Source organism: Aquila chrysaetos, chromosome 9, assembly GCF_900496995.4.
Source record: "Aquila chrysaetos chrysaetos chromosome 9, bAquChr1.4, whole genome shotgun sequence".
In the NCBI taxonomy this organism is placed as follows: domain Eukaryota; kingdom Metazoa; phylum Chordata; class Aves; order Accipitriformes; family Accipitridae; genus Aquila; species Aquila chrysaetos.
Window position 1 is genome coordinate 42,875,551 of NC_044012.1, and position 25,575 is coordinate 42,901,125.

Consider the following 25,575-nt stretch of genomic DNA (forward strand, 5'->3'; position numbering starts at 1 on the left):
AAAAAAAAATGAAGCCTATGCCATTATTCTACAGTTCAACACAACTACTACAATTTAGGACTGAAAAAGGTAAATACAAGGCTCTAAAATTGTTCTTTAAGCTAAGACACTACAGTGAGTGATTGAGCAAAATATCCCAACTGAAGAAAATGTTTTCTTGTTTCTTCTTATACTAAGTCTGCTTCAAGAACGAAATCGAAAAGCAGATGTAGAAATCATTCTTTAGATAGATCCATAAAATTACATTCATTTAGTCTAACTGCACAAAGGCAAAAATAATGACATCAGTGTAGGAATTTCTTTCATGTATGGCAAACATTGCAGATAGGAATGCAGACAAACAATAAACAACTTCACACAAGATTTTCCTTCAACTTCATTCCCATTGGCGTATTATATGCCAATACTGACAAGCTGACAACACAATTATGTCTCTTGCTGTGCCTGTGCTCTTAGTACTTAAAGGAGACCTAAGTTTTGCCCACCCCCCAATTAAAAAAAAAAAAAAATCCATCTCTGCATCAGCATTTGTCAAAGTCAAGTAAATCCCTAAAACTGTATTCAGTTAAGATTCAATTTAAGATCAGTATTTATTAGTATTCATAATAAAACTGTATTTGCTAGTACTACACTGCTACACCACTCAAAAAAGGTTTTATCTGATTTTGTACACTGCTCAAGTTTCTGGATTAAAAGGAAACAGAACTCCTTGCCCCAGCCCCCTGCAAGTATCCAAGGCATAGCTGGACAGTTGACAAACACGGTGACATCTCAGACCCACTCAGTGCAGAAGAGGCAAATCGACTCTGCCTGCACGCACAGTACACCACTGCAATTACTTGGAACTGTGCATTGCACCAATGTAACAACTCTTAGCGTTCACTTTTAATTAGAGCAGGATTCCATGAGAATCAGATTTCTACCCATGAAAGAGAAAATACTGAATACATGAATGAATAAATTCAAAGAATTTCTGCAAAAACAGAGGACTGGCACTTTAATGAGAGAAATAAGAGAGCCTTGAAGGGCATGCTGGATGACAATACAATTAAAAGACTGGAAGAGGGAAAGGAAATTGATTTATATTCTCATCTCATCATTGGAACTTTTGCTCAAACCCAACCATTTAGACTTAAGTACGCAACTTAACCCAACTACATCTACATTTCCTCAGTGAAACGAAGTTTATTAAGCTGCTTCATAAAGCCCACTGAGAATTCCAATGAAGAAAAAAACCAAAGGAGCAGAACATTTATGATCTTGAGGAAACAAAAGATCATACACCATGTCTTACCTCCTAACCAAAGCCCAAACCACCAGAAGCAGTAATCCAGCAGTTTTACGTTATTAAATGTTGTTCTGCTCCCACCATCAGCAACATAATTTGATAAGAATCGCTCAAACTTCAAAAAGGGGAAAAAAAAAAAAAAAAAAAAAAAAAAAGCAGCCCTTTTCCCCATCCCCAACACCCCCCCCCCCCCCCCCCAGCTAAATTAATAAGAGGCATGAGTGATTTCATACTTTCTTGTTACTTCAATGGCCTATAGAGATCAAAGTCCCTACACCTCTTATGCATTCTGTAGACTATTTTTCCCCTCTTTAAGACACTATTAGTTAAGACAGGCTTTCAGGACAGAAAGGCAGGCTTCCCTGGAATACAGAATTTTACACAGGCCTTGTGTAAAAATTAAGTGTAAAATTAATGTTCAAAGTATTGGGGTTTTCATTACACTGGCCAATAATATATAAGTGACCAAAGTTGTGTGCATTGTATGTTTACATAGCCACCAACTTGCAACAAGTATCAGTAATGAAATGAGAGAATTTGTTTCTGTCAGTGTGTATGCATTACACAGAAATTTCTAGCATTATGTAAAAACCTACACAGTTTCATTTTACATAAATATAACTTTCAACAAGTATCTGCTTAGGGGAAGAAACATTTCAATGATAAAAATGAAATTGTATGTTTCTGAAATATATTTACATATTCATATGGAAAAATTATTTTTGTCACACAGGTAGTCAGTTTCGAAGTGAGATCTGTGTCAAAAATCCTGCATGAATCCACTGCTCTTTTATCCCAATAGAAGTACTGCATAGGTTTGAGAGGTTGACAGCTGCATAATGGCTAGCAACTGCAAACTAAATGTTGCACATTCCCTTCTACAAGGAAGTTTTAGTATATAGTGATGGTACATGATATTCTTTTTATTTCAATCACACAACTAGTCCTGCATGAAGCTTAAAGGGAAGCTGTTCTTTCTGGTCCTCCTAAAAATATTTTGAAAAGAGTTAAGAAAATTAGAAACAGTTCATCTCATTCAAGACATCTAGTCAGTTCTCCTGACCCATTTCACTGATTTCTTCTTGGGGAAAAAAAAACAAACAACAAAAGAAAACCAAACAACAAACCACCAAGAAAACAAATACGATTACTTATATTAAGCTGAAAAGAGCACAGAACACTTAAAGATGATTTTCAGGTGTAAAAATCCTAATGAAACATAGCCAACACTTCAAAACATTTTCTGGCATTAAGAAGAAAGCTCCAATCCCCTCCACTACTCACAGACATAACTACGCTTGCAAAAGCCCTACTGGAGATGAATCTGTATGACCAAAGAGTTACCTTTTGCTAGTACGATTTCTCGAGAACTGCTTTAAACCATTTGAATACAATAATTCTTGCAAATTTAAGCTATACCAGCATTAGACAGGTTTGGTGGTTCATTTCTTCACAAAGTCTAATTAGAGAAAGATTTTTCAGTAGTCCTAGTTGCTGAGTCACTATAGTCAACATTTAGAGGTGGGAATGGTGATGTACACTTATTGAAAATCCATCTTTTTCATTACACATTCATAGTGACTGCTGAAAACAAGGCATCCATATCAATCTTTTAAAAAACTTGTCTGTAAAAGTATGCATATAATGATTGTATAGAGTACCTGTAAACTGTAAGAATAAGGTCACCTAAGTGAAAAAACAAACACGTTAACTGGCTGTAAAATAGTGTGTCTGTCCAGGTTTCAGGAGAAGGTTAACATCTTTTTGCAGTACAAAATTACTGGTGTAAGACATACCATGGTTTAAAGAAATGACCAGTACTGGGAAAATTGGCAATGACTATAACAACAGTGCCTCGCTGCAAGTAACGGCTGGTATTGTAGCTAGCTACTGATGCCTATATATGAACTATTATACAGCCCTGGTTGGGTACAGTATACACGCTACAGTTGTTGCCAAAGAATTAAACCATATGAAACTAATTGCAGACCAGATTCCGTACAGCTTTATTTTTTCTTAAGCAAACAATACCAAGATTCTTAAAGTACCTAAAAACATGTGTCTCATGAGAACTTTGTAGTTAACTATGTTTTTCCTCACAATTTGTTCTTCTATAACATAACAGAGGCTGATCGTAAGTAGTGCAATACTGATCCAAGCTAGCCATAGAATTTCCATTTCTAAACCTCTCTTCACAAACCAGAAAGGATTTCAATTTTCCAGCAGCCACGGGAATTCAGATGAACAGAGGAAAAAAAAAAAAAAAAAAACCAAAACCAAAACCAACAAAAAACCCACACTTCAGATAGATGCCAGATTTTATTACATATGGAAGTTCGAAATAAATCTAAATCTAGGAAAATTATTTAGAAACAAGACACAGTCTGGTGTAAAACTATGCATATTTAATACCAAGGCAAGACACTGCCGTCAAATGGCTTTAGCAGGTTCTGTTTTCCCTGTGTATGGATCAATTCATGAGTTGAGTATGAGGGAAGACTTCCTTCAGGGTTGAAAGGGTAATTTAGTTTCTATGGTCCATTAATTTCTTGGCTTTTTTCCCTAGTCTGCTCATTAGTGTGAAGTGCGGTGATGAGTTTCAGAACATGGAAGTTGAAACAGCATCTACAAAATTCCTTCACACAATGATTGCAAAACATCTATCAGAATTAACATAGCTTTGAAATTTTTTGACCTAGAATTCATACTGGTGGCCTGCATCAATAACCATTTTTACCTTTAAAAATGATACAAAGTCAGTTAATTACATTATTCATGGCTTCTCACGGTTATTCATCAGCATTTAAGCCAACAGCCTTCAAACAGACAAACTAGTTTTACTTCAGCTGAATTAGTAACAGATGGAGAAGATACATTACCCTCAATCACAAGGTTAAACAGATAATTATGAAAAAAACCCCACAAGTCTTCGATATTATCTGATCCTATTAATGTTCCATGTGCAAAGAGTAACACATAGCTGAGTTTAGGAATAAGGAGAATTATTTAGGTCACTTGAAGAAACAGATTTCTCTATGATGTCTTTCCTTGTAGAAGCACAGACTGCAACCATTGAGCTGAAGAAACCAAATTTGGCACCATGGAGGCACATATAAGCCATAAGCCTGTGTGTGAGTTCCAGACTCCCAGAAAGAGTTACTACTCTGCAATAGTATTAGCTTGGTTTAAACACTAACATGATTTGACCCTTCTCTTCCAGAGGACAGGATGAAAAAAAGGCTCACGTTTACTTCTGTTAGCCTATTAAAGACAACTTTGTACTACATCTTCACATTCTCTACCTGTGAACACACAAATAAGAGCCAACCCCTCTCATATGGAATTAAGTGGCCTGGGTTAAAAAGGGATAACAACATAAAAGCACTAGAAATAGTCAGGAAAAGATTTAGGATTACCCTTCATGCATTCCCACCCTGTACCTCAGGGCAGGGTCATTCATCTTCTGTTTTAAACCAACAGACATAGTGAGCTAGTAAAGGCTAGAGAGTGTACTACAAAGTAAGAGAAGAGAATAAAGTCCATGTTCATTTGCCTTGTCCTTGTTAATTTTGCCTGCCTATATCAGCCTTTCAGTTCACAGCTTAACACCTATGGGCAAATTATTACACAGCCGATCGTACTAAGTGTTATGCCGCTGCTTGGAGGTGGTCAAATTGCCATCTATTATGGAGGTCAATCCTGTATTGCAGTTTTCTTACATTGCTTCAGCTGTTTCCTCTTGGGTCACTTTAGACTTCAATGGTAAGGTGGTGGTTGTGTTTTAATTGATTAGCCTAGCACAATGGGATTTTGACAAATGGTAAATAATACTATAGTATACCTGCTTCTGAAGATGCAGATATAAAATATGAACTCTACATTAGAATAATTTATTTCCTTGGAAAAGAATCAGACTACCTGCATTCCTTTCTTACTTTCAACAACACTCCCCGAATATTAAAATGACCTGGGTGGAACAGCTCGGCTAACATTTTTCAACTATTTGCAAATGTTTTCACAATGCTACTGTTGAAAGGCAAAATTTTAATCAAAAAGATTTTGTTAAGATTCTTAAAATGATACTATCTACTATGAAGACTACATCAGAGCAAGTGGCAAACAAGAAAAATCTAAATATTGACTTAAATTATAAGTTATCTGGCCACAAAATTCAATCTAAAATTAAGCTCCTAAAAATATGACTGCATTTTTGAAGTGCTTCTTGAAATGCAAACTATATTGTGTGCATTCTGCCAACAAAAAAATCCAACAATATCAAATTTTAATTAGAAAAAAGAAATAACACAACAGTGATGAGATCATGGTATTTCTGCAAACACATACAGAGACATATATATATATATATATATACCCCCATATATTACCAATCTCAAATAATCACCTTTACAAAATCTAAAGGTCACATAGAGAGGAGGGAGGAAGAAGCTAACTCCCTTCATCCTATGAGTAAATATAGCAAAACATATGGTGTACTTTGGAACCTAACATCACATTGGGAAATTTTAAAGATTGTATAGGTATATGACTGGTATATGATTAATTAATTAATCACAAAAACATGTGAATAGTAAGTATCTACCATAAGATATGCATTACAAGTATAACATGAATATGTAACACGAACACAAAATTCCTGTTTTCATATGTGTTGGTACATACAGAGGGGTTTTACTAATACACATTCAGGATTGCTGAATTGCTTTGCAAGTGGAAAGTCCAGAAGTGAATTAGGCAGCTTATATGCTAGTTAAGCCTTTACAGTGTATCACACAATCTTATATTCCAAACAGAGCTAATACCTACTTCAGGAAACAGTCCAAAAAAGTTGCTCAATGTAAAATTGAGATTTCAATTCCACATTCAGATCAGAAAGCTGAAGTATCACTGGCAGGCTATTTGGCTGGGAAAAGAATCTCTTTGAAGCTGCTCATGAGTTTGGAATGTACAAATGAAGACTGTATCCTAATTCAGCCAGACAAGGAAGTAAGGACATAACTTTAAACAATCATGTGGTTACAATGGCTTCAATGGAATGTGATATTCTGAAATTATGTGCGGCTCAAGTGTTTTTTAAATAAGAACTTGAAGTAATCAAACTGCAGATGAAGGAGTCAGAGTACTATTAAAACTGGCATGCATCATACACAATACTTTTTACATGATGTTGTAACTGAAATATTCAAAATGCATTTCTCATCTCACTATTTAGCCTAGTTCAGAACACGCTGCATTTTCGCTTTCTACAGTACAATGTATATTGTTTATGCTCACTGTGAGAAATTCACCCACAAAACTGTGTTTCCTGACCACTACTCTCATTAGTTTATTTCACTTTTCATTATTCATGAGGCCTACTTCATGGTAAGTCAAACCTGTATTAACATTTTTTCATTTACAAGTAACTAATTTGAAAGAAAAATAACTAAATGGTGGTTAAGTATTCCTTTGCTCTATGATTTTTAATTTTTTAGGACAGATTTTTCGTTGTATTTGGGTTTTGTTTGTTTTTAATAACATCCAGTTATAGGGCACACTAGTACAGTAGGTCCATGGTTGGGGTTTTCCAGCACCGACACATATAAGCGTAATTTAATTCTTCAAACATACCTTTATAAGGTTTTATAAGTAATCCCAATGGAACTGTTCATATGCAAAATTAACTAACAGTGAAGTGCTTACCACATCTTGATCTTTAAGCAATACCATTTGGCTTTGGAAATTTACATTAATTCTAACTGCTGTTATTTAGATTTTTATAGAAGAATTTCTATAGGAAAACATATTCATTTATTTAACTACAAAAATAGAAGAGCAGCTCTGCGTATGCATTGCAGTTTTTCACTAAAAATATCTGAAAATTATTTTCCTTACCAAAAAAAAAAAATCTAGTTAAAAAGAACAGTGGCAACACGTATCTATCTATAGGTATGTGCAGATGATGTAATGTGTGTGCATATGCCGTAATGGTCCTACAAGCAGAGTCTAGGCATCTGTAGGCATCATATTTTTGTACCATTTTTACGGTTTATAAGAGGCCTCTAAACTAATAAACAAACAAAGCAAAAAACCAAGGGGTTGTTAAAAAGATAATCACATACAGATGTGTCATCTGTATTAAGGCAGAACTTTAATATAATTTGATCAGTGCCATTCTTTGGTACATAGAAGGGGCCATCTAGTAGCTAGAAAAGCCATTATCATAGGAAATCCCTTCTACATCATTGACAATACAGATAAAAGCTTCTCAGATAGGGTCAGGTTTGCATGGTCAGCAAAAAAGAAAGTAAAAACAGCTTTCCACTCCCACTTCTCCAGGCAAGGCTGAATATTAGGCTATTAGGTAGTCAGATACATTATTTTATAGCTAGCAAAGCCCGTGGGTAATAAAGAATGAGTGCAACTGCCACAGGCAGCTTTACAGGAAATTGTGTGAAACAATGACAGATGCTCCAGAATTGTTTCAAAACAAAGAAAGCCAGGAAGAACAGTGTGTCAGCTGAGGGTTCTTTGCTCTTGAACTATATTCTCCAGCTTGCTGACAAGCTACGTGCATAAAAATTATATTTTGAGATTATGTGCACATATGCACACGCAGAGCCATATGAATGCAAAGTTAAATAATTCTATCCATAAGTAAAAATTTTAACAAATATGTATTTCTATTGCCATTCTCAAAAACAGTTGGAAAAGCCTTCCTCATGTAACAGAAATTGCTTGAGAAGCTGACTGTGAAAGACAGCTATCAGGAGTACGTGACAAAATTAATATAAAACTTCCCAAAAAAGTTTAAGTCTCCCCCCCTTCCCCCCCCCAAAACCCCCAACCACTCAGGCATTTAAAATACTAAATCTCACAAACCCTCAGTTGGATTTAATACTCTCTACTCCTGAACACAGGACTTAGGTCACCAACTAACTTTGGAGCTAGATTTTAAAAGCAATTAGTTGCTGTAAGACAGGAAAAGACACCAAACAGGATTTTAAAGAAACAAATAATGCCCTACTCCAACTGAAAGAAACATGAAGTAGGTGCCTAAACATGTCTGAAAACCCTACAAGTGGCTACCCACATATTAAATCACACAGATGCTATTAACTGCCCCCCAAAACAAGTTTCCCAAGATTTTCAACTACAATGAAAAACTATCTTACAGATTTAGGAACAGTAGAATAGAGAAGAGTCTTTTAGACAGTTCAGTTGCTTTTGGCAGAATGACATCGACTGTGCCATCTGACTGTTTAATAAATAAGGCTGACTCTCTCTGATCTTCTAGTTGTTTTGTGTGTGTAACTAACCGCATCTTTTTCTTGCTTAATGTATGTTTACATTTCCAGTGTACTTTTTGCTATAAACTGCTTTAATCTATTTATTTGCTTTAATATGCTACCAATGCAGTATGTAAAGTTCATTTACTGGCTTTTATAGAGACCTTTATAAAAAGTAATAATATTTAAAAGCTTAACAGTAAAATCACATCAACAAAGTCAGCTTAGTACTTTTCAAAACAAAGAAGTGGAATTTCAGTAAAGTATGCATCTGCAGAGTGTAAAGACAGGTGAAATTACTGTAACATTGCCAACTGCCTCAGCACTTGATTTCAGTTGTGATTCTAATTGTTTATTAACATTTATAGAAAACATCGTTATTTTAAAAAGACTTTGGTCCAGATTTTTTCTTCAAATTATAAACTTTGTCATTTAAAGAGTAATGCTTAACCCTCTTAGAAGAGCTTTGAAATTATTTTAAAGCGTGAAACAACTGTATCTCAAAACCTCTTGTAACATGAGACGGTGAAAAAAGAATAATATCCCCCTGGCTCCAAAGGTGGTACAAGCCAAGTATTCTTCGTTTAATCTCCAGTTTTGCATCACAGAAATTGTATGCTCAACTTTATTAAAGCAGTCCACAACAAAACTGGGAGAGGGAAAAAAAAACAAACAAAACAAAACAAAACAAAAAAAACCAAAACCCAAAAAACAGAACTCCAAGTAGTAGACAGGCCATACGATCACGTAAGTAATATAAAGCATGCTGTCAGAAAGCAGAAAGGCATTATGACAGTCTAAAATAAAGCAATGCTATTTTTAATTTTTTGTTGCTGTTGATTGCACTGTATCAGAAATAGATTCTAAAATAACTACAGAGGTTTGGTGAACAGTTTATTGGTCCATCTGTTCTCCAAGAGAGTTGGATTTTTCTGTAATACCACACAAATGACAAAGCTGCAGTATATGAAGGTGTTCTTAAAAATAAATATATGATCAAAAGAATTTGACAAAAAAAGCCATAAAAAAAGTCAGTCCAGCCTCAAAACAGTGGTTTACAGTTTTCAACTTGAACAAAACAAAAATCACCAAACTAACACTCTTCTTCCCAGATCGCTGTTATGACAGTATATTGTAAAAGGATTGACTAGTTTATTTTTCAACTCAAAGTAAATCATCTCCACTCACACAAAACAGTCATTCAAATTTGGAACATTAAATAGATTTTTCTTTTTATACTCTTAAACTAGTCATTTACATCCAAAATGAATCTTCAAAGATCATAAATGCTACATAAAGGGAAAATGAGAATACAGCTGAAATTACCAGTGTATGCGTGACATGATTGTGAACATTCACATTTTTGCAAGAATAGTGGCCTTAAGAAAAATGAAGTACAACAGAAAATCCTGCTATACTGCACGATGTATTACATATTAAGTAAACGTTCACTATAATAGAAGAAGAGACATTTAGTCCCATTAACAGTATTAGTGTTATCTCCTGTAAATAAAATTCAAATGTGATGCACGGGGTGGGGGAATGGATAACTAAACCCATTGGCTAATAGAATTTCTCAGTCACTGTTTTACAATATTTAATTCCTTCATTTAGAATAGCTTTGTCTATGGTAAATTCCATCAGTAAGATACTTATTTCTCTACTGATTTTTATGATTAATACAATAAAGGTCCTGCAGGTTTGGATTAAACAGGTCTGTGCGGGTAGTTTATACATTGCTCCAGCTTACTTAAATTAGTTCTTTTAGTCCTCTCATTTATACAAACACTACAGCTACTTAAGTACCTCTCCTGAGATCACTTAGCCTCCTTTGATTTCTTCACAGTATTGAGACACAGTCCTTGACTTAACTTTGCATTTAAAAGAAACGTCAGGATTATTAAGGCTAAATAATGACAATTAGAAGAATAGGGTGAACAGCATAGTAACAAATTCTGCTACTACTATGACACTGAAAAAATATGAAAACCAGAACTCAAGGCAAAGAACTGCAGTACAACTTCACAAGAGTTCGTGACTGTACAAGGAAAAAGAAAACCACACATGAAATTGAATATAAACATACAGAAGGGGGGGGGGGGGGGGGGGGGGGCCACACGGCAGAGTTCGTTCTTAGGAATTCTGGCTTTGAACAATATATTACTGGTCAGGAAAGAAGTTCTTGAATCTATAGTAAGCATTTTTACAGAGATACATCAGTTCAGAAATAACAAAAAAATCCCAAACAAAAACCACAACACCATTCAGAATTTGGAAAAGGATGCAGAACAAACAGAAGATGCCATTGCAACAGCCCAGAAAACCATGAAGTATTCATATAAAACCAGGTGCCATTCTGAATCTCCTCAATATAAAGGAATGACAGTTGAAATGAGATGCACAAGGAGGTAACAAGAAAGGTAAGAAATATGGAATGGTTTCCATACAAAGAACAGTAAATACATAAGGAGTCTCATTGGGAATGAGATTAACTGAAAAGGGAGAGAACAGACATGTACTAAAATCAAAAGGACTGAGACAAAGAAGAATACAGTTAGTTACATTCTCTCCTTCATACAGGAAGTAGAAGACCTAACACTACACTAATGAATGAAAAATTAAAACAAAAACCACAGACTTCTTTCCACCCATTGCATAGATGAGCTATGGTATTAATTACCAACAAGTATTTGTGCATGCTGAAATTCTGTGGGGGTTCAAACTCAATTAAACTCACAAAAGAAAAATTCATCAACAGTTGTTAAACACAAAAATATGTCAAGTTGTATTGCCAAAACCAGCAGGAAGCTGATCAAGCATACAGAAAAATAACTGTATTCTTGGCATGACCTTATAGTCTTCCCCAAGCTGTTCCACTTTTGACCACTGCTGGAGACAATTTTTACATTAAGGTATTATTTAAGAAGAGTATCTGGGTATATTTCCTTTCAAGAAACTAGAAGCACATAATAGCAGACAGCTTCCTGAAACATCAAGAGTGACTATATTACACCGTTTATCTTACTTGGTTAAATGCCACGTCTTCCTCATGGCTGTGTCCAAAGTAGAAAGGATCTGAAACTCTTCTGGCAACATTTCCGCTCCCTCCTAAATTAAATCTTTTTCTAGGAATTGGGTGGGACAGTAAATAATTTTACTGTATGCCCCTGTGCTAGGGAACTGTTCTTCAAAACATCAGATCATAAATGTGGTTTAAGCAACATTGTGTGTGCACACAGACATGTTTCTACATAATCTGAAGACTAGTAAAAAGATAATTCCATGTACTAGATATCCAATTCCATAAATTAGACTGTTGGATCCTTCGACAAGGAAAAAAAAAGTTAATGCTCTTCCATGAGATCTTCTCCATCAGCTTTCTAGTCAACAGATGGAAATTATATAATTAAATGTACTGATATCATCATCCAAAAAACACTTGCAGTTCCCAATGTCTTTAACAGCTGGTAACATGAAGAGATTAAAAGAGATGAGATCCCTCCAAGTAATTTTTGCAACTTGCTTTCCTCAAAGACGACAGAAAATTCCCTTCTCTGGTGGGAAATTCAATCTACCCCTGAATTGCCATCTTGTCCTTCTAAGATTCTTCTCCAAACAGTCCTGCCATGACTGCAGTCAGAGTGGTCATTAGGATTAGTCTCTCTCTCCTGTGTCATGTCATGAATCAGGAGACCATATTTTGGAAGTCCTTGAATGATTCACATAGCCACCTACAAGGTGGTGGCTGCCACTTCTCATAGAATGCCTTCCCCCACTCTGGGAGTAAATTCCAAAAGAAAACCTGTCACCATAACATTCAGACTGTTAAAAAAAGAAAATCAAGAGGGGGCATTTGTTCTCCATGCAAGTTTCAATTTTCCCAAATATTCTGGTATCTAGTAATGCGCTGCTGAACTTAAAGATGGCAATCATTAAACAATATACCTTAAGAAAACTGCTTTTTATTCCAGATCTGAACTGGTTCTCAGAAATCCACAGAAAACTTGAATGACAAGCCAAGAAGAAAGGGTGGAGAGGAAAGGGGGAAGTATACTCATATAGGAAGAAAATATCTTGAAAGTCACACACAGAAGAGGTTCACATGGATATCGCTAAATCCAATGATGCATAAGGAATGACTGGGTTTTTTTCTTACAGATCACCAAGGATCAAAAGGCATTGCCACACAAGTGATTTGAGATCAGAGTATACTTCATCTGCAATTCCCTGGACAGATGAACCCTGACCAAAATACTGACGGAAGTAATTCTACACAAACACAGTTTCAGGATTTAGAGTGCCTTTTTCCTATGTAACGTAAACTCTTTGTAACAGACATAAGCTAATCCAAAAGTAGTACTTTAAATCCTGAAGAACAGTATCCACATCCAAGTATTATAATGGCAAATCTGCAGAGGTATAATTATAACAAAGCAGTTTGGACCACATGTTTTACCACAGAGGCAAGCCATGATTTGAACCCTGCTGCAATGACAAAATGTGATGTCAGTAGATGGCAGTATGAAGCGTATTATTGGTAAAGAAGATGAGTTTGTCAATACTCGAAAAGATGAGCTCTTTGCTGGGCACCTGGAAAAAAGGTCTACTCCTTATTAATCACTCAGTCTTAGCTTTATTATCAGGGTAAAGTCTAGAGAAACTAAATGCAGTCTGATCTATTTCTAGGTATTTTTTAAGTTTACTGATTTTTCAGAAAGAAAACTTAGCATAAATACAACATCTGCTATGAGTTACAGTGTGAAAGACTGCCTACATTTTAAGTCAGAAACAAGAGAGCCATACAAGTGGATATATCCAACCTAACACGAATCTAGCCAGCTCAGACCCAAACACAGCAAATGGCTCTAGTTTCCTTTTTCAGAATTTTATCCAGTGTTTGCTCACTTGTCCAGGATTTCTCAACTTCATAAGTGCATACACTCAGAACATACAAAGTCACTTCTCCGTCAAACTAAGAGCACTTGAAAGTTACCCAGCATTTGTGATTGAGAAATGACCTGCTCCACACATGCTCTTCATCCTGCCTCAGGCTTAGACCACATATAACTTGTCTGAAGTTCAGACTGAAGTAACAAGGCATACTGTGCAACTCCCAGCAGGAGGACAGGAGGCTTTTTCCTGAGGTTTTGCCCTCTAAGAGCAAAATTCCTCAACGATTCACCGCAAAATCTCAGTTTGACTGAGTTATGCAGGCAACTGATCACACATCTGTTGCCAGAACTTCTTCCTTCCTACCCATCCCGCCCCTCTCTTCTCAATGAAAAAGCTAGACCTTTTCCAATATGAGATTTTTCAAAGACGAAAAGTAAAAGCCTAGTCACCAGTCAATACTCTTGCTACAATGCACTCAGAGAAAGCATCCAAGAATAACAACCAGTGGCTTCTCAATACATTTTACTAATCAAACTCTATCCAGTTTGTACCCCTGAACATAACTGCTCTAACTGCAGCTAATCCCATTCTAGACACGTTTAAAAAAATATTACTGAGCTCAGAACAGAGTTCAGTTACAGTGATCATGTAGGAGAACAGAACGAACCCTCAGGAGCAAACAGAAAGGAGAAAGGTGGGAAGAAGTAACTCGAAAGCCTCAGCGAGCATTACTTCTGTACTTTCAACAATGGACTGGAGCCATCCTTCAGAATTTATTTTGCTTTACTCAGTTGCCAAGTAAATTGAAGCTAACAGAGTTCATTAATGATGACATATTTTAAGATGTATCTACTCTGTAATTACTGTACATCAGCAGATTGGTCCTCTGCAATGTTCATTTCAGTCATGAAAAGGATGGCCTACAGCTCACTGATTCACTATTAAAAGGAAGAAGATAGGTTTATTTATATTACTAGTCCTACACAGAAGAATTGGTTTATATAGCCTTATTTAGATTATATACGATACACCAAGTGTTCACTCAAGTTCGCTATCTTCTAAACTAGCAGTAAATTAATACCAAGACAAGTTACTTTAAAACCATTATCATGCTGAATTGGAAAATTTAATAAGCCAAAACAGTAAAAACATTCAGAAGACTAATTCAGCTTTCTCTTCAACTTTGGAAATGGTTCCAGCCAATTATCTTTCAAAAATAAGCATTTCCACAACTTTTTTGATGTATCAGTCACAGAGTAGTCCATTTAGATCACAACATCTGATGATTTCTTAAACAAGCAACGTGATTGCACAGTGCCTAATGGATAGTGTGGTATTGCACAAAGATTACATTATTTTGCAGTATTTTAAAAGCCTGTTCTACAGACTACCGAGATGCACAGAACACTGTGCTGACATACTACCTGCTACAGCTCACATTCAGGAGAACTCACTAAAGGTATACGCAACCAAAGCCGATTCAGAGGAAGACAGACAAAGACTGGTAAAGAAAGATTTGGGAGATGGAAAGGAAAAAAAGAGTCAGAAATCATGATTTCAACCAGTTACAATGAACAAGATAGCAAAAATGGCATTAATGCTTGAAGGTGTGCTAGCAGACAGATTAACCAAGAGCGAAATGGTTCCATACTGGCTAAAAAGGGAAAAAAGCAATCAATCAAACATATTGCGGTACAATTCCATATCTCCAGAAAATAAAGGTTAGCAAATTTTTTTTAAGTGAACATAAGCCTCAGAAAACAGACTTTCAGAATAAATAACCTAGATAACTGTTCTGAAACGAAGTTGCATTTCAAGATTAAGTTATTTTAAAGAGGCATAAAAGTGTCAGAAAAATAAATGCAAAAGGTATTATTGTTGACTGAAATAATTCAATGGAATTGCTTTCAGCTGAAGTTTTCTTTCCTATTTTTGGAGAAAGATTGAAGAATTTTTCAGCTTTAGGTACCAATTTTATTTGGGAATATGAGGAAGTGTATTTGCTTCTGAATTGGACTGAAAACAAATCCTGTAGCGCCACTGTTTTTGCAGAACTCAAAAGACCCCATACTGCCTACAAGGATTTTAAATTAGTTTAAGCACAAAATCCAGCTTGATTTTCAGAAATTCAAGAAAGCCAATATCTGTTGTTTGTGGAGGTTCTTGCAGTACACTAAGCAGAGCTATAGCTGTAACTACAATTATAGTTCCAACAGATTTAAGTATTCAAAACTAAGGCCCTCTAAATATCTACAAAAGCCCTTAAGTCAATTCATTACTGATACAGTAAGTGACAACACTTGTGTTTGGCAGACAGTGCAACTGGGAGTCCTGACAAATCTAATTAACAGCACATCAGGGGCACTTAGTTTATCCTTTATATACAGTGCCAATAGTGAGTGTATAATGAGAAAAGCAGCTTAAACATTAGTGGGACTTCACTAATTGGTCACCAAGTCCTGATTAAGCCAGGCTTCATATATAATTATTGAAGTTCAAGTGTCTGACACAAGTGTATCCAAAAACACTTAATGAAGATACTAAGTCACTTCTAAACTACATAAATAAAAATAAGGCACAAAAAAAGAAGAAACAGACAACAGAAATGTGCAACTGATTTTCTTGAACTACTTGCCATTTGTATACCCCTAGTCCAAAATATTTCAACTGTTTAAATAACTATCTTTTAGAAAAGTTAGAAAAGCATGAAAAATAATGTACTGTCTCAATTACATTAAATAATGCAAATATTTGGAATATATGTAGACATTCCAGTACCCTTATATATATAAATGTGTATATACAATAAATGTCACCAGCAAATAATAACTACAAGAGAAGGTTTTACAAAATCCAGAAGTTAAAGATGACAAGAGCAGCTTTATATAATTGTTCATTTACATTCCTTAGATCAGTAAAAAGATCCTCAACTTCAAAATTCTAGAGATAACTGATCTGCATTATAAACTGGAATCCACAGAAGTATATGCCTCCATATCCCCCCCAAATGGTGAAAGAGGTGACCTGAACTGTGTAACTGGCTGCACATGGAAACACATAGATCCCAACACACATATCCCGTATATCCTAGCTTCCTCAAAATCCTACAAGGAAATGGTAGCTATAAATATACGCTGAAAATAGATGGATTCAGAGTACTTCAGAAGGAAAAAGGCAATTGAAAGTCTCAGGCACCTCACCAAAAGCAAACTTGTGAAAGCCCCATGATACTCTGTGACAGCACCTTGAATATTTCTACGGGCTCAAGTACAGCACAGGAAAACAGGCTACCTTTAAAGGCAGTAGGCCAGATGGTATTTTTCTTTCTCAAGACAGAAAAGGATAAGAATTCTGCTAACAATTCATTTCAAACTGGTAGATGTTGGTCAGTAGTATCTTGCTTCTGTGTTGGAAGCTCACTAGGAGCCAAACAACTGGAGCTTACAAACAACCTTTTACAAGATTCTGCCACACCAGCTTACCAACCACTGCCAATTCTTGCTGCATACCTTCCTGCCTCATACCATTCTGCCCACGTTTTGGAATTTCTGTATGAAATGAGGGACCCACAATCTACATTGTGGCTGCCAGAGACACACAGGTACTCCAAAACACACAGTGCAAATACCACAATAAATTTCATGAGCAGCAGTCCTGCTTTAAGATAATGCTGCATCCCTACAAAGAAGTCACTGCAATAATATAACACCCGTTATCACGACAAGGGTATACTTAACTTGAAAAGAAGGAATTTCAAACTCATGTCTATCAACAAAATGCAAAATATCACAGGACTGAACAACCAACGGCACACCTATAAATGTCCCTTATCTTTTATATTTGCTGTCTGGCCCAGTTGCATGCATTCAGCAAACAGCTGTGTTAAGACACTCTACAGCAGCATTTGAATCAGCTGAAGTGGGTATATGCAGCATACTAGAAGCACTGCTCCAGTGACATCTTCTCAATGACCCCATGTGGGGAGTCTTTCTATTGTTCCCAGGACTTTATCTTGATTGGCAAGGGTCAAGGAATCTGAAGAATCGGTGCCTGGGGTTGCTTTGCCACCGTCTTTTTAATGCTCTTACCCCAGGAAAAGAAGATGAAAAGGTTGGGTCATTACCATGACGAAAGTAGTCCTCAGTGGTAGCTGCTACAAGTATGCCAATCCAGCTTCCCGTTTCATTTATTGAAGGACATCCATAAAAAGTAACAGCTGTAGCTACATACCATAATATAGAGCTGTGCAGAGGTAATGCAAACTGGGTCATATATTTAATATATTCAATGAAAATTTTACAGTATGGTCTGTGAGAGTTCTTTTAGAAAATACTGTTTTATTATTTTCATTATTAAATGAAAAACATCAGACAATTGAATACAGCACACTCCTTAATTTATAGCTTATCTAGAAAGTTACTTTGGCAATAAAGCATGTGAACATTAAGACCTTCAGTCCACAATGGTTTTTTTCTGCACAGCATGCTAACATTTTCTATCAAGAATTTTACATACAAGATTTTTGGAACGTGACACAAACAAAATAACCCAAGACTACCAGTAGCATATATCTGCAACAGATAATAGTAATTAAAATGGTAGTGCTTGAATAGCATTTTCCCAAACCATCTTAATATTATCCTTAAGTTGTTAATAATGTTTTACTGTCTTCTGTCTTTAAAACATAAAAATACACTATATTTATTAATGGTATTAGATTAATATACTTGATTATATTAAATTGCTTTAAAACATATTATAAATATAAGCACACTGATATCAATGACACCAGCTTTTGTTTAAAAAATGCATGTGAAAACTCTTACTTTATAATCTGTATTTTATACCTATTCCTTCTGCTAAAATAGGAATGCAGACCATATTCCATTGGGTACACTACCCAGTATTTCAGGGTAGGTAAGAATTAAGTCAGCTTTAGCACACACAAGATTACCAAATAAAAAAAGTTTTAAAAAAAAAAAAAAATCAAAACCAAAAAACCAACCAACCACAGATATAATACGCTAGCTTGGTGTATGATTTTACTGAAACCGTAAGACTGAGAAGAAACTCAGCAAAGATGAACATAACATTTAAGAATTTAAACCTCAAAAATATGAAAATATTTGTCTGGGAACTAAGCCTCTTAAACTGAAATAGAAAAGCTTATTTTTACAGGGGTAGGAAGAATTATTGAAAAATACATGGTATTTCTTATTACTCAGTATTTCTATCACATTTATTTTGACAAGTCAGGAATAAGCACACATTATTTAAAATTAAATCAGACTGATTTTTATTACTTTCCTACCTAGTCTTTCATCATTTATGATGGTGTTAGTCGGCAACACTGAACATACATATTACTATAGTATCACTATACATCATTTTCAAGAAACACATATGATCACATTACTGAATTTTTCAAACCATGGTTAAAATACAAGTACACAAACTGGCAGAATTAAAACAATTTATATGGCATATTTTTCTCAAATTCAAGAAAATTAAAACCTCCAGTTTTAAATTGAGATATTCTCACTGCATTGCAGCAAACTGTACATGCGCAATCAATCAGTTACCATTTCTCAGCTGAGGAATTCAAACCTTAGTAAAAATTCAAATAGATCACTTAAACTTGTTTTACCATGCTTCTACTGAATTACGTCATCATTTAATGAAACAGCTTAATACCATTTGCCAAAAGACACTATCTGTGGGATGTTGTGTGCCAGGACCAAACCTCCACATCAGATTCAGACAAGGTGCTCCAGCCTTAGACAGGCACTAGTTCCACTAGTTCCCAATTCCTCCTGGCACAGCACTGCACTTCTCTAGGGCTCACTAAGTCTGATGTTTTCAGATGAAGACACTGACTGACAGGAGTTCCTAACATGACAGAAAGTGAATGCAGCTTGCAATGTTGCTTGCAACAATGCTGAATGTCAATTTTGGTATCACTGATCTAGATTTTCCTTGGCTAAGTCCTATGACTACTCCCAGAAAACTGAAGGCAATGATAATTTCCAGGATCACAAAGAGGAAGCAGTGCTTAAAAGTGTCTGCAGTCTTCATGTTTTGATGCCTCTGATTAATGCTCAGTTTGATGCTTGCAAAGAAATGAGCACAGCTATTGAGCAAAACTGGATATGGATGTACTGACTGAATTCTGTTACAGTGGTAAAAGTTCATGGATTAGATCTAAGGGAGGAGAGTTGACACGTGAATGCTTAGGATACGGTACTTATTAAGATACAGCCCATGCACTCATAACTCAGAAATTTCTATATTCTATCAGAATCACATGAGGTTGCCATAATCAACTGTCTTATGGGACAGTAACAAAGAGAAATCTGTTTGGAAACTGAAATTAAAGAACTATATTTCATTGCAGCCTAACTGTAATTCCACTCTTTCAGCCGCACCGTTTCAAGCACGCAGCGGGTAATGTGGCTACCTAGATACCATTTGTATCCTTCAGTCTTCTCACCTAGTAACAAAAAAAAGAAACAAACTCTACTTCAAAATATTTTCCTCATGGAACTTTTTTTCTTCTTAAGGCTAAAAAACCCTAACAGACTTTTGGAAGGGAGGATGACCCATCAGTTATTTAAGCTACAAAAAGCAACATTTTTTTTCCTATGTTCTTTACATTTAAGCAAATCAAAACCAGCTTAACAGCTTATGTTAACTTGCTCATACAGTTCAAAACAAACTGATTTTTTCCCCCAATTTCCTCCTACACACCAAGAAAACAATCACAAAAATAATTAGCAAAGATTCTTGCATAAGACGGTCATAAATTTGTCAGTAAGATGTTAACAATTTATGGGGGTGCTTTCCTAAACCAAAAAAACCCATACAAAACTTGGAAAGTGATTCTGCATAGACTGTGAAGATGAATTTTCACCACACACTGGAAGGCACTATCAGTGCCTTGTATCAGACAAATTCTGTAAACTCCAAACATACAGATCTCCTTTAGGAAGTTGTGTAGTATAAGTAAGCAAGTTTGCCATTTTCCACCAGTAGCGTGGAAACATATTTTAGACACGCACTGCTGTAGAACAGACAATAAAACATAAAGAATTATTTAGTAAGTGACACATAATATTAAAGATACTCAGGAAAGAAAACCCACAACTTCTGCACTAAATTTCCTGTCAAAAGCATCTGGTTCACACGGTAAGCAAAACAAAACAGTATATGGATCTGTCTAACTCCCTCTGCTGTTCCATCACTCCTCCTGAAAAGACCAGAAAAGCTCATCTTGCATATTGTTTCTAATACTGCCTCAGAAGGTCATCTATTGTTCTTAGACCTCCTTTTCACATCTCAGGACTAACTAGGTCACGGCCACTGCCATGCTCCACTTCATCTTTGACTTCATTCTAAAATCACAGACCTCCCCGCCCTTCTCCTTTAATGCCATTCACAAAAATCACAGGCCCTGAATGAATTTATTCCTTGAAAGCCAGTGGCATGGGTTTTAACTCTTTCCATCTTTATTTATACCCAGTCCACAACTTTTCAGTATATTCCTGAAATGAAGTTAGTAACTCAGGATGTTGGAAATTTGAGATGACTAACTTCACCACAAGTATAAAAGCAGACTTTAGAACCATTTGTATATCTTTGCCAGAACGACACCTGCTCAGTTTTTCTCCATTCAAGGGGGGTACATATCTATATAGATCTATCTCTGTCTCCATTCAAGGAGAACAGTGCATGCATTTTCAACAGGGATTACCTGTTCCCAGACTTCAACCTAATCACTGTACATACATGCAACTTATTTCTAGTATTTTATATATTAACACGGGTTTAGCTACTATTTTTTAAAATACCACTTTTTTTTGTTAATGAAGGCATTATCCACAGTGCTGAAATACCTAAACACTCTCAATTGGCCTCTTCTTCCTGCGACTGCTCCTTATTGCTTTACCTACAGCAAGCAGCTGCTTAGAGCAAGTGTTTCACAAAGAATTTATATGGAAATTAACAGGAATCACTTAATTTGTGTAAAGACAGCTTTTTGTGCTATTACTGAAAAAGAAAGCTTAAAAGATTAAATAAAAAGTGTCTGGACAAACTAGTCCCCAAAGCCTCCTGCTGTTTGCTGCTACCGCCCACAGTTGACTCTACTGTCAACTGTCGCAGTTTTCACTACCATCTTTCAGTGAGATTAGTTAACTCCAATGAGATATTTATAGCAGAAAAATTAGCAACCTGAAACAACACAAAAACTATCTCAAATTAGGCCATAGTTATTATTGTCAAATAAATGCTTTTAAAATGGTGTGTATCCATAGGATCTATAGTGACAAGTACTTTACAAGAAACCCAAACAAACTACCAACCCACACAAACCAACAATAAACATTATCTTCTTCAAATCAAGAGTCTACCATTCAACCTAAAATTCTCTAAAAGAATATCACTTTTATATACAGGAATCTTCAAATACAATTTAAGTTCAACATGAATTTATTTTTTGTAACATGTTCCAGACCAGAAATATTTACGTGCATACTGTACATATATTTACAAATGTAATTATCCCCTATGGATCACCGCACTGTACAAGTGATTCGGTGTTACACACATGTAAATAAGACACAGAATTCTGCCAGAATTCTAGAGTAACGATACTTTCTATGCCAGTGCTGCTGCTGTTTTTGAAGACACCATCTACTGTATCAGATGCTTCACTTCTTAAATTGATACACACCAGGAACAGACATGAGACTCACAAATACATTTAATCTGAGCACTAAGGCTGCAGTAAAGTTGATAAAACAAATAGCTTTTGCTGAAAGGAGCTGTCTCCCTTTTCCAGAAGCTGGAAAAGACACCACTTCTTATGTCACTTTAGGGAATTAATCTTCCAGAAAACTAAACTAGATCTTGGTGTGATCGGAAAAGCAGGAGAGAAAACACAAGGGAGGAAGGTGGTTACATACAGCCAGGACAGGGAAAGGTATGGAAAAACCTGGACCTTTCAATGGCTTCTTGCCATTAGATCGATGTGAAATCAAGAGTTACACGCATACAGTGTAAGTCTACTTAGCCACAAAGAGTAAATAGAAAAAAAAAAAAAGATATTCCCATGCTATGTTAATGTTTTCTTTTTTTAGAAAAGGAGACAAATCCATGTTTAATTACTGCATTATATCTTACAAACAACTGCTGTTTGGAAGTACCTGGTTAACACAAAATCTGTTACAGAATGAAGCCAACTATTTGTAGTATTACACTGTATCAGAGGTAAGACATTTCTGTTGTAAGACAATGCAGTGAGATAAGAGATGAGAGAAGGTATGTACGATCTACAGTACAATTTCCACCTGTACCTACAGCTGCCATCAGACACACCGTTGTGACTGTAGCTACACTGGATGAAGTTGCCACCCCACTTCATCTCCACTTACTCATTACCTTCAAATCTTCCAGTATAACTGCATGTTTAGTCACTTCCTAACCCAGTTCTGTCAAAATGATTCCTGTTAGAAAATCTGTGTTTCAGCTTAACTCAGATTATTTTTGACAGAACTTGTTTAGCGGATGACTATAAATGCAAGTACCAGAAGATTTGAGAACATTGTAACCTTTAGAACTAGGAGAGAAAATAGCAATGAGCAAGTGGAGACAGCTAGCCCTTCTCCACGGTTATGCTGCTGCAAGAGAAGTGCATTAATCAGAAATACAGGTCTGATTTGTCAGCCTGCCTAATCAGTGAAAGCTGTATATCAAGGCTGGCATCTTTAAAGAAAATATGTAAGTAAATCTATATACTACTTATTTTACAGCTTAAAATGTCAGGTTGGGGTTAAGTGTCCAGAAATTGAAATAATTTTTTTAACTACCTGGAATTCTGTTGTATAACAATAGAAACAGGCAGATGCTATTCAAAAGATATTTTAAAATAAGTGGTATTTCTGTGGAGTTAAGGGATAAATACTAACTTCACCTTCTTATCTTAAATTATCATAACATGACCTGAAAAATTACTTAATTGCTTTCCGTGTATTACTGACATGAACAAATAGTGTCTGTGTTTTCACTTGTTACATGCTAAAAGAAGTGGAAAAACTATCACCAAAACGCAGCATCAAATTACCATCATGTAATACACAACACTGACAGGAACAGTACTTGATGTATATAGACCACCTTACCTTTTATTAACAGGCTTCTCATCCTTGTCATAGGGTCTTATGAACCATTTTCCAATTCTTACGAAGTTTTTATCCATCAAGCACCTAGAAAATAATTACAGCAACAATTACTAGTTACATCTTAAGATGTAATTAAAAGCAGTCTTTGAAGACAGTAAACCTAAGGGATTAAGCAGCTGAATTTCCATCATATTGAAATCAACTTTGTAGCTTTTGGGTTCCATGTAACTTTGCCACTTTCTATTTTCCCACACTAGTCATAGAGAATCACTGTCTAATCTTATGATGATGTCACTGATACTGATCTTCACATATGCATTTTCCCCTCATCTCTGACAGAGTCTTTTCTGCTCCATGCCACTACTCTTGCTGAATGATCCATCATCCTATTTTTCAAACTACTCTTCTTGAACAAAGACAATTCATAGCATTGATTCTTTTCTATACAGTGTTTCTCTCTGACTTCATGATAAAGAATACACATTCCTGTATTTTTGGCATGTAAATGGCATAGTATAGTATATGAACAACAGGAAATTGTATTAAGCAAATATTAACAATGAACCATTTTTCCTTCACATGATGCACAGCATGATTTCAAGTGTTGAAACTTCCATAATTACTGTCTCCTCTCAGAAAACCTCACTCCAACAAACATACTCCCACATCACTAAATTTAGAGCAATAAGTTACCCACTTTCTGTGGTCACTTCAGAAGTGCAAAATGTCTTTATAGAAATTGTATAATCTGTGGCTTTGAAAAAAACTAACAGTGAGGATGCAAAGTAATCAATAACCAATTCAGGTTGACAAGGAGTGCTTGATGCCTTTCTAAATCCACCTGTACAGATGAATCACACTAGCAATATGCCAACACCATTTAAGTATGCTTCATACATTAAACATGCAGTTGAACATACTGCCCGAGGGATCACATACAGAAATTTGTTATGAAGGAATATTTTCCAGTAGGATAAATATTATGTTTCCAAAATTCTGAAAAACTGGTCATTTGTTGCTAGTGGTTTATTTACTATCACGAGCAATATACGAGCTTTCCGTATACATTCCATATCTAATCAGTATTTCTTTATTTAGATGGAAGAACTATACTTCTCCATTCTTCAAAGTTTTCTAATAGTTTATTTCTACATCAGTTGCTAGAGATCAGCCAAAACAAAACAAAAAAATTAAAAATCACATGCAACCTTCTGGGGAAATACATTCTACAAGGTTTAGAAAAACTGCATGATCTATACTTCAAAAGCATACCTAGAAGACATAGATAAGAAATGGATGACAATGTACATACTAATATGCTCCTAATTCTTCTGTATAAACTTGGCAGGGTTTTCCAAAGTTGAAGCTAGGCTGAAGAAAATTCTAACAGCACTTTCTCAATTAAAGCAAAAAGAATCCAGCTCAGCTGACTATACCAATATCTTAAACTGAGTATGAACACTAAACCAGCGGAGATCTAAAGACGCTGCTCTTGTGCTGGTGGGGAAAAAGGTATGCTTCAGCAACTGTTTCCCTAGGACATATTTGCTATCAGACAAAGTCTGTCAGTGTCAGCACACTTTATACAAATAAAAGGAAGTCTGTGAAGTTTACATCAGTTCCCTAAAGAAAATGATAGGTACTAGCAAAAAACATAATAAATTTTCCCCCATCTCACACACACACTTCAATGCCACATCATCATGTCTCACGATGGCAGGTTTAACTGCCTCAAACTAATGCTACTTTCTTAGAAAAAAAGTCTTGGTGGGTAGACTTGGCCTTAAAAATAAGCCAACCGTCACATGTTAAACTAAATCACAGGTTATTTAAGGTATAATCCCATATGAAATGGGAAACATGACTGCAGAAGCATGGATCTCAAAGATTCGGCCGAGTGAACAACTAATGACAGTATGGTGTTATTTTT

The 25,575-nt window shown here is 35.7% G+C and overlaps 1 protein-coding gene across 2 annotated transcripts in view; it reads right to left on the reverse strand.

Annotated features, from left to right (window-relative positions):
- Window positions 1–25,575, reverse strand: part of MED13L (mediator complex subunit 13L) — a 203,551-nt gene that overhangs the window by 78,884 nt on the left and 99,092 nt on the right. For both annotated transcript variants that reach the window (XM_030024899.2, XM_030024901.2), the window contains exon 4: window positions 23,646–23,729. In XM_030024899.2, the coding sequence (XP_029880759.1) occupies window positions 23,646–23,729 (84 nt within the window). The remainder of the gene's footprint in view (window positions 1–23,645; window positions 23,730–25,575) is intronic.